This window comes from Dermochelys coriacea, chromosome 1 (genome assembly GCF_009764565.3).
Source record: "Dermochelys coriacea isolate rDerCor1 chromosome 1, rDerCor1.pri.v4, whole genome shotgun sequence".
NCBI classification, from domain to species: Eukaryota; Metazoa; Chordata; order Testudines; family Dermochelyidae; genus Dermochelys; species Dermochelys coriacea.
The window spans coordinates 199,172,424-199,183,213 of record NC_050068.2 but is presented as its reverse complement, the minus strand read 5'-3'; the positions used below and the strand labels follow the sequence as shown (position 1 = coordinate 199,183,213).

Genomic DNA, 10,790 nt, shown 5'->3' with positions numbered 1-10,790 from the left:
TCTGAAACCTGGCGGAAGATAGGATACTAGGCTAGGTGGACCTTTGGTCTGACCCAGTATGGCCTTTCTTATGTTCTTAAGGTCAGTGAAAAACTGGTTGAAAGACTGTACTCAAAGAGTAGCTATCAATGAACGGTTCACTGTCAAACTGGGAGTGCATATTTAGTAGGGTCCCACAGGGATCAATCCTGGGACCAGTACTATTCAATATTTTCATTGACTTCAATAATGGAGTGGAGAGCATGCTTACAAAATTTACAGATGACACCAAGCTGCAAGGGTGCAAGTACTTTGGAGGATAGGATTAGAACTCAAAATGATTTTCACAAATTGGAGAATTGGTCTGAATTCAACAAGATGAAATTCAATAAAGAGAAGTACAAAGTATTTTACTCAGGAAGGAAAAATCAAATAAACAACTACAAAATGGGAATAACTGGTTAGATAGTTGTATTGCTGAAAAGGATCTGGGGGATACAATAGATCACAAACTGAATATGCACCAACAATGTGATGCAGTTGCAAAAAAGACTAATATCATTCTGGAGTATATTAACAGGAGTGTTGCATGTAAGCCATGGGAGGTAATTGTCCTGATCTACTTGACAATGGTGAGGTCTCAGCTGTAGTACTGTGTCCAGTTCTAGGTGCTACACTTTAGGAAAGATTTGGACAAATTGGAGAAAGTCCAGAGGAGAGCAACAAAAGGTTTAGAAAACCTGATCTATGAGAAAAGGTTAAAAAAAACTGGGCATGTTTAGTCTTGAGAAAAGAAGACTGAGGGGGACCTGATAACAGTATTCAAATATAAAAGGAGTACTTGTGGCACCTTAGAGACTCACAAATTTATTAGAGCATAAGCTTTCGTGAGCTACAGCTCACTTCATCGGATGCATTAAATATCAGTTTGTTAGTCTCTAAGGTGCCACAAGTACTCCTTTTCTTTTTGCGAATACAGACTAACACGGCTGCTACTCTGAAACCAGTCTTCAAATATGTTACAGGCTGTTACAAAGAGGACAATGATTGACTGTTCTCCATCTCCACTGACAGTAGGAAAAGAAGTATTGGGCTTAATCTGCAGCTAGGGAAATTTAGGTTAGATATTAGGAAAAACTTTCTAAGTGTAAGGATGGTTAAGCTCTGGAACAGGCTTCCAAGGGAGGTTGTGGAGTCCCTGTCACTGGAGGGTTTTAAGACAAACACATGTGGGATGGTCTAGGTTTACTTAGTCCTGGCTAGTATGACCCGATGTCCTGATTTTATAGGGACAGTCCCAATGTTTGGGGCTTTGTCTTATATAGGAGGTGCCTATTGCCCACCACCCCGTCCCGATTTTTCACCCTTGCTATCTGGTCACCCTCGTCCTGCCTCTGCGCAAGGGGATGGATGGACGACATGACCTATTGAGGTCCCGTCCAGCCGTACAGTTCGGTGCCATTTCTAGCGAGAGTCGGGGGGAGTTGCCCGGTGCCCTGGGCCAAATATCCAGCCCTTCCCCGGGGCAGATCAGAAATGGGGCAGGCAGGCAGGCAAGGAGCACTGGACAAGGCCGGCGTGAGCACCTTGAGCTCCAGCTGTGTGCGGAGGGGGCCCCACGCGCTGGGGACTCGGGGGGGGGGGCGGGGAGCAGGTTTCTTCAGAGGGAAACACGCACGCGACCCGGCCCCGGGGTCGGCCGGGGCGCCCCACGGGGTGTGTAAGCGGGGGAGGACAAGGAGGACTTCTCGCCAGCTCTCATTGGTTGGCTTCCCACCAATGACCTGCCCCCTTAGCTTTGCCCGCCTCCTCCCCACCATTCGAAAGCTGCGTGCCCGCGCAGAGAGAGAGAGAGAGAGAGAGAGAGAAAGAGAGGGCGGTGCCCCGCTGCGATTGGCTGGCCATCCTCCCGCCTCGCTCCTATTGGCCACTGTGTCAGCGACGGGGCAGGATCAATATGTCGGATTGGCTGACTCCCAGAGCGGGGGCGGGGCCGATGGGACGCGTTTTCCGGAGACTCTGCCAGGGCCGGGGCCGCGCGGGGGCTTTGGTAGCCTGGGGATGGACGCGGTGCGGTGCGCGGGGCACGGTGAGGGGCGGAGCCGCCGTGACATGCCTGGGGGGCTGCGGGGTCCCCCGGGCCGGGCTTTTCTGAGGCGGCCTCCCTGGGCCCGGACTTTCTTTCTTCCCCCCTCCCCCCCAGAGCGGGGGTGTCTCTGGCGGCTCCCCACTCAGGGTGTGTGTTTGGGGAGGGGCGGTGTCCCTGGCGCTGGGTCCCCACGCTGGGCGTGGGGGAGTCTCCTGGGGGTGTCCCCGGGGCTGGAGGAGCGCCCTAGCCCCGGGTCTCAGAGTGGAGCGGATGCTGGGAGGCTGAGTCTTACAAGGCTGCTTTTCTCTCCCCCCCCCCTCCCCAACCCCCACCAGGGTCTCTCTGTTTCCTGAAAACAGGCGTCCGCGATGGGCCAAACAAAGGGAAAAGCTTCTACGTGTGCGGGGTCCAGGACCAGGCGCCCTGCGGATTCACCCTCCCTGCACAGTAGGTTTAGGGATGAGGAGGTTCCTGTTCTGCACACGCATCCCCCTATCCTCTGGGGTGATGCTGAGCTGTCACGGCACAGCCTGGGATGCGGTGTTGGATCCGCTCTCAGATTACATTATATCAATATTCATTACTAAGCAAAGGCAACTGCTGTATATGTGTTCTGAGGGGCATTGCAGTTTAAACATATAATCTGAGTGTGGAATGGATTTATGGGAAGGCAGAAACATCCTAATCCCCAGAGAGAGTCTGTAGAGTATCCTATTATTTATTGTTTTTATTATCATAGTTTCTTGGCGTTCTAGTCATAGGCCAGGACCCCATTGCACTAGCTGTGGTACAAACACAGATCAAAAAGATGGTCTCTGACCCAAAAAACTCACAGTCTAACACTAAGATAAGAGATACAGATAAGTGTGGGGGGGGAAACGAGATAATACTAGTGGGGGAACAATGAGATAATACTAGTCATCATGATAGGCAGCAGATTGATTGCACCAACTGATTAACATTTATCAACTTTTTTGTAGTCATGGTAAAGGAGTTGTGTCAGGATGTAAAATGTCAGCCTGTATCTCCAACTAGCCTGCACACCTTCAACTCGGATGCCCATATGCATCATATACACTCATCATGGGCTACAAAATACTGTGGTTTGTAGACGTAGCCATAGACCATCCTGCAGTTCACCCACAGATTAGCTAGTAATATCAATATCTTACCTCTTAATCTTTCTGTATAGAAACCAGAGATTCAATTGTCTCCCATCTTGACTACCCCTTTATAAATTATACCAAAATAATGCAGAAGACCTGGGTTAATAATGGGTGCAAGAAAACCAGTGTTTTTGTTTAAATAACATAAATGGCATTTTGTGTCTTAAGTACTGGAAACAGAGAGAAGGTATTAGCTCTTTTATTAATTTTAAGTGAATTGGGGACTGTTTGGGGAGCCCCAACAATGAGCTATTAGTTCTGTGAACCCGACCTCCTACATTTCTCTGAACAAAGGTCTTTGAGATCTTCCTCTAAGGATTTTGCCTTAAGCATTTGTTTCTGCTATTGCTCTTACTCAGGCAGTTCAAATCTTTTCCCCCCACCTTCAGACTTCCTGCTTCTTACTGCTTGATCCATGAGAAGTACATGGTGGAGCTGCAAGTTCTGATTCAGCAACAGGACAGAGAAGAATACAAGTAGGTTTGTCCAAAGAGAACATGTACAGCATGTAATTCCCATTAATTTGAAAAGTTAGGATAACTCTTCTTTCTTGTGGCAGCACAGCCTGATCACTGTCCTGCTTGGTGTATACCTTTCTGCAGGTTTGCATATTATTTTTCAAATATGGCAGGTTCCAGTTCCTAAGAGCATAGAATGTAAATAACTGGATTGAGGTGGGATGTCTTTGTTGTACTGAAATTGGAATCATTTTAAAACAGTATGACTCTTACAACGTTAAATTGTATATATCATTGGATGGATTGTATGTGCAGGACACTGCAAGGCCTACAAAAAGCAGCTCTCAACAAAATTCAGTTTCTACTGGCTAGACATAGTTTGTATAGATAGTACACAGTGATGTGATATAAGAATTTTATTGGCATGAGTTTGTGATGATCACATTAATCATGCGTGGTAAAGCCATTTCTGAGTTATCCAGATCATCAGAAATGAGTGCTGGTATAACTTTTATAGAGTGTTGTCATGTAGTCTCTGTATGACACACATATTACAGGAAAATCTATTTTAGGAACATTACAGAGATTTAAAAAAAATCATAGTACTATTTTTTGTATCCTTGTGCCTGTGAAGCTGTGTCTTGGTCAACATGAGTCAAAGGGGCTGGGCTCAGACAGAGAGAGAATTAATACTAATGTAAAACCTCTTTAAAAATGGTGTAAAATAGAAGCCTGTACATAAAAATGTCATAATTTAGTCTAGCTCTGGCCAGCCTAGGACTAAAAATGAGAGCCAGGTCCCACTAGAAAGGCTCAGATCTCCTCTTCAGTGATGTCAATATCCCATTTCTAGTCCTGCTCGGTCATTGGATATTGGACACTAAAGTTGTCACTGGCCCAAGATCATCGTAGGCCTCGGACAGGTATGGTTTTTGAGGGAAATTCTACAGTAGGGGTGGGGAGGAAACATTTGTTTGGCAGGTTAATGATGTTTGTTTGTTTTTGTTTTTTAGCATCAACTGAAGCTGCTCAGCAGTTGGAAATGTTAAAATAAATCCTGGGGCGTTGGATTATTGGGCAGGTGTTAGTTATGTGATAAATCACACAGATGTGTGATTATTAATCAGATGCTGCCCCAATTTGTCACATGGGCATTTCTGTCATATAGGTGATAGATGTATCTATATGTGAATGTATAGATACAAACTATATGCAAGTTAATGCTACTTGTAGTTTTGACATTGATTTAACATATTTTTGTTAACTGCTTGTGCACAGTCTCCTATGAGATGGGTATTACCCCTTTTTACGGCTAGGAAACTTGAGTTTAAGAAGTTAAGCGAGTAGGTGGTGGAATGGAACCCCATTTTCTGACTCCCAATGCCTTACTTGAAAAACTTAAATAAGGCTTTCTTATCATTGTTCTTCCATCTTTGATTCATTTATTCAATAACTTTCAAAATTTTGGCTCCTTTCATGTTAAGGACCAACTTATTCTATTCAGTGATCCAATTATTTACTAGTAACAATGTTATCATAAAAGGTTTTTCTTTGGTACAATTTGGTACAATTATTTATTTATATTTATATCCCACATAAGCTCTCAACATGTGTTCAATTAAAATTCACAATGATTAAATAGAAAACAGCTGCAATCCAGTAAAAGCATCTCACAGAGCTCTGTTTGTCAGCTACCAATTTAAAAAAGAAACCTCCCTCTTATTCCATAGCCAAACGCCTTCCTTTCCCCCTGCCCCCGGCTTCAAAGAAACGCATTGCACAGCCCATCTCTTAAAAGGCAAATAAATTTGGGCTTTGGTAAACCATGAGGGGTTTCCAAGACTTTGATCATAATCAGTGACTGAATCATGTTGAATGTTCTGTGTCACCACACCTTCAGTTTTTGTTTCAAGGCAAGAGAGGAACTATAAGCCGAGGAAATGAAGGTATCCAGAGGATTTTAATATTATAGAAAGCTATGCATTGGGCAGTTACTAAATTTGATCTCGTTCGTTTTTCCAAAGGTCTTGAGTGATATACTAAATGCAGACAAATCCCTGTAAAGTGCAGATCCAGAAACTCTGTCTGGGACACTGCTTGTGCAAATTAAATATTTAAAGATCCTCTGTGATGGAACATACTGCTATATGTGTTAAACTTGCTTTTGCAGCTCATGGTTTCTTTTATTGTCCACTAGGCTATACTATCGATGCCTTAAAAGTAAGATGGAAGGGAAGAGGTGGTGTGGGAGCATCCCATGGCAGGTACATGTGTGTCATTTATATTTAAGCTCTCTGCTGCTCACAGCATGCAATTGTTTACATTTGTTCACTATGTAACCTGTAGTTCAACCTGCGACAGACTATGGGTTCCAGCATGCAGTGCTCCATCTGGATTTCAGGTGACAAGCCGCTGCTCTTAAAATGAGATATTTCATGCGGGGGCCTCTCTTTACAGGCTTAGATAAAACTAACTGCCTCAGACCAAAGTACAAGGAGTACTCTGCGTTGTGGGCAACTTGGGTTCAGTATCCAGCTATGGTCTCTTCTCTTTTTTCTCCTATCCCCATTCCCAGAGCCTGCATCGTTGATGAGACATCCTGCTTAGTCCCTGAGGTGGGGCAGTGGGTGCAAGAAGTCAGCTTTATGCTTCTCATTAGTGCCTTCTACAGCCAGGCACTTACTAGTATTTGAACAGAAGGATGGCGGCTCTGACGCAGCCTAGCTGGAGTTATGGGAAGGGTGATATTCCCAGAATCTGATCTTTCTTGAGTGGGTTATGGCATGGTTGAGGATGTGGATGGGGTAATATTCTTTCCTAATTCATGTTCTAAAGAATAACTTTATTTGAATATTTTGCAGGATTCCAAAGCCATCAAACCGCCAGTAGATGCAGAATCCCAGTATGCATCAGAGCTATTTCTTAATCCCAATGGTCAGCGAAATCCATTCAAAGTTCTAGACAAGAATTGTGAACTGTCCTCCTGGAAGCTACTTAATGAAGGCAACAGGGAAAAAAATACCATTGAAAGAGGGAAACAGAAGGAAAAGAGAGAGCAGGCATTAGATAAAAAGAAGGAGGAGAAACTGACATCTGAATCCCAGATGGGAAGAGAGCCTCCAGTGGGAATGAAGATTAAGAAAAAACAGTCTGGGGAGAAGAGGAGTGACACAGAACTCTGGGAGGGAGCTGGGACCAGAGCTAAATCAAGTCAGTCTGAGACTCAGAAAGAGAGAAACCTTTTTGGGGATAAACAAAAATACAGCACCAGTGGAGAGTCTGAGAAATCCTCTGAGCACATAGAGGAGGAGGCATGTGTGAATCCAGTGAAAGATGCCTTGCACAGAGAAAGGAAACTAAAGCCTTCATCCCCAAGCCTTGACTGCCAAAAAGCAAGCACTGAGCCACCGAGAGAGGAGCAGCTCAGAAAGGGAGACTCAAAAAGTGACAGGGGCAAAGGAATAGAAGTGAAGGTAGATGCTGGTGGGATGGCTAGAGAGAAGAATGTGACACCCAGAGAGTATGTGATTTCCCAGGAGGCTACAGGCTTGTCAATACCATCAGCATTGCTCCAAGTGCCCTCTGAAGGAGGCCCAGTGGCACAGCCAGCACCATCAAAGGCAGGAATAGAGCCAGCGGAGCGAAAATATGTGAATCAAAATACTAACAGTGATGAAGGTGAAGTTTTGTGTGTTTCTTCCAAGTCGGGCAAAGACCAACCTGATGGGTCAGTATTGGATTTGCAACAAGGGGAGGTTCGTGAGAGAACATCTGGGAAGAGTGAGCAAAGGATTTTCTCTTCTTCTTCAGGAGTTGCAACATCTTTGCAAAAGGAAGAAACCCTGGACACCAAAGCCCTTCAGAACCATCTTACAGTACAGCTGAAACAGAAGAAGGTTGTTGTTTCTATTATACACTTCACTTTTGCTCTTCCCAGTCTCGAGGCAGCTGTTTGCTCAGTCAGAACCAATAACTCCTACCGAGCAGTATACGTAAGGCAGTATTCTCTGGAGTACATAGAGAAAGGTGATCACTTCAGGCTTCTGAAAACTCAGGCTAGACACAAATCAGTTGGATCTATATACACTTAAAACACTGTGTGAGAGAACTTCATATCCTCTAGCTTGGGGGTACTTAGTATTTTCTTCTCTGAGGGCCATGTCAGCAACATAGTAGGAACATATGGGCTGCACCTTAGGCTGTGTCTACATAGGAGCTGAGGGAGCACTTTCCAGAGTGAGTAGACATGTGCTATCTTTGCTCGACCTAGAGTACTACAAACAGTCGTGTGGCTGCAGTGGGATGGGCGACAGCTAGGGCTAGTCCCGCAAATCCGTACCTGGGGTCAGGCAGGATTGTACTTGGGAGACTAGCCGGAGTGCTATTTGCAACTTTGCTTGAGAAGAGCTAGTACGCATCTGTCTGCCTACTTTGGAAAGCACCCAAAATTGCATCAAATGAAGGAGACTGCAGCCATGTTCACTTTTTAAAAGTGTGGTAATACTTTGGAAAAATGACTCTCTTTAAAAAGACATCATGGAGAATATTTATGATTCCAGCTTTGCACGCTTACTCTGGGATGGAGAAAACAAGATGTGTTCTTTCGCTTTTGTTCATAATTACTAATAATAAAGATCTGAAAACCTACAAATTCTGTTGATCCCGCATAAGTCAAAATAGAATTTAGATCTCGCTACTAGAACTATTGCTTCTGTTGGATAACATGGTGTAGAAAGGAGTAAAAATAATGAATAAAGAAAGCAATCTAGACTCAGTGCCTTGGAGAGCTGTTGAAATCTTTAGGCTATGCTGGTTGTGTGCCCCTTCTCATAATCTTAGGGAATCAGTGGTTCCTAATTCCCCTCCCCTAAAATGTAATAATAGTTAACTTATTTTCTGGTTAAAGACGCTCCAGAGATTGATATAATCCTTATATGAACTACGTTACGCTTACAAATATTTTGGAGATTGCAGAATTAGGTTAAAATATCTGACTTCCTAGAATGCAAGTCTTACCCTTTTTACTTCTGACCTTTTGACTGTCCTGCGTAGAGGAGACTGGTTGGAAGTAGTTGGGGGTGGATATCAGTACTGAGTAGATAAGACGTTGATTTTGGGTTTGTTTTTCAGAGCACTTTGGCGACAGTGAATGTTCAGGCCCTACCGGATAAAGGCAAAAGATTATTAAAGCAAGTGCAGGATTTGGAAGCTGCGCTTAGTGCTCTCAGCCTCTCAACAGCAGAAAGTGCAGAGGCGGCGGGTAAGAGGATTGGTCAGAATTTTGCCAAGTGGTGTGTCCGACTACAAGTGTGTATATAAAGTATAAGTTCATACATGGTGTGTTGCATATATAGAGCCATGGAAATGCTAGGAAGCTGGACACAGCATATTAATTGAAATACCTGAAAATGAATGAATGTATTAGTTGATTTTTTTCTTTAAAATTTTTTTTTTTTAAATAGAGAGGTGGTTTTCTCTAGTGACTTGAGCACATGACTGGACTCCAGAACTTCTGGATTCCTTTCCAGCTCTACCAGTAACTTGACTGTATGACTTAAGGCAAGTCATGTATGTTGCCTCTGTCTAACTGACCAGTATCCTAAGAGTTAACTTTTTCTCTCTGTTGAGAACCTTACTTTTTGTACAAGGTATTTCAATTATTTTGCCTCAGGTGTACAATGTACTAAACTTCATCTGCCATTTTGTGGCCAGATGTGGTTGAGCGGATACTTTTGGAGTTTCCTCACAATCCTTTATGCTAATTCACTAACCTAATTAACTGTATTAATCACCTGTGGATGAGATGGACCCTCTCAGATTCACTGGGCCATTTGTTCCTGGGCACTTGTACATGCTGAGAGTGTCAAGAAAGATAACCCCTTGTAACATGGACAGATCCTCTGGGAACAGAACTGAGACTCTCATGTCTCAAATACACCACTGAATGGTCCTTGTTAAGTGAAACCTTTTGGTCCCTTCCCACTGTGCCACACTTGAAATGTTGACCTAAAGCTGAGAGACTACGAAGTCCATTGCCAAGCGATTAACCTTGCATGTTTCCCTTCTCAAACAGGGAACAGTGTGAGTAGTGACAATCAGGAAGAATCTCTGTGCAACCCATTCAGCAGGACGATCACTGAACCATCCAAGACTGTGCATCTGAAAAACCCACAGCCATTCCAGGATCCTCTTGCTAAAACCTCTCTAGGATTGCATGGCTGCAGCTCAGCTCCCTCTCTGGGACCCAGTCAATACTACAGTAGTGTCTATGGAGGTAAGGTTGAGTGGGCAGCAAGAAACTAGGCCTACTTGCTAGCTATCAGTTGGCTTTTTTCAGATTAGGTACCATAATCAAGCAGCAGTTTGGAGGGAATCCTAAACTCTGTGGATGAGGAAGAGCTACTTACTCCAGTAAATTTTTAGTTGCTTTCTTCCATAGAATCTTAGTGTAGAGAAAAGTACAATAAGGTATCTTGAGGACTAAATCCTGATAGAAGGAATATCTGGGTACATTGGGGAGTCAGAAACTTTGCTTTATTTTGTTAGGTTGGTTTCTGGCAAGCTGCTGACATGGTCCTTCATTAAGCAGAGTGTAGATTCCAGTATGCTATTCTCCATGCTGAACCAAGTGGAGAACTCCGTAGGTGGGTGGGTTTGGTGACCTATAAGATGTATGAAAAAAGTTAGATCTATGTTGCCCATGGGGATTAGGTAGTGTGATCAGATACTAATTTCTTGCAGGGTGAATTGATTTAAATCAAGGTTATTTAAATCAGCAAGCCAGAAATCTTGATTTAAATAATCAGTTTTAATTTTGTTTTGCATTGTACTTTTTAGTTTTTCTAAAGAAAGGATTCTTATTGGTTGGTAACCATTAAAACATGTTTATTTGCAACTAAATATAGCTTTTACACTACACTTTGTCCTTTTTTTCTCTCTATATCTATACACATTTATTTAAGCATTTATATATCTTAATTTACATTTATTCAGATGTATAATTCATCATTTTTAATAAAAATGTAAAAATTAAGAATTTCTTATTTACTAGATTATGATTAATTTTACTTGTGATTTATGGTAAGCTCTGTTTGGATG

At 43.3% G+C, this 10,790-nt stretch overlaps 1 protein-coding gene across 5 annotated transcripts in view; it reads left to right on the top strand.

Annotated features, from left to right (window-relative positions):
* Window positions 1–1,841: 1,841 nt before the first annotated feature.
* The window catches only part of TTF2 (transcription termination factor 2), a 37,412-nt gene continuing 28,463 nt past the window's right edge, over window positions 1,842–10,790 (top strand). For 2 of the 5 annotated variants that reach the window (XM_038422301.2, XM_038422310.2), the window contains exons 1-7: window positions 2,083–2,215; window positions 2,404–2,515; window positions 3,624–3,710; window positions 5,890–5,956; window positions 6,554–7,588; window positions 8,823–8,952; window positions 9,766–9,966. In XM_038422301.2, the coding sequence (XP_038278229.1) occupies window positions 2,092–2,215; window positions 2,404–2,515; window positions 3,624–3,710; window positions 5,890–5,956; window positions 6,554–7,588; window positions 8,823–8,952; window positions 9,766–9,966 (1,756 nt within the window). In that variant the 5' untranslated portion in view covers window positions 2,083–2,091. Of the gene's footprint in view, window positions 2,216–2,403; window positions 2,516–3,623; window positions 3,711–5,889; window positions 5,957–6,553; window positions 7,589–8,822; window positions 8,953–9,765; window positions 9,967–10,790 lie in introns of all 5 variants that reach the window. The other 3 variants (XM_038422319.2, XM_038422293.2, XM_038422326.2) reach the window with 3 other exon arrangements.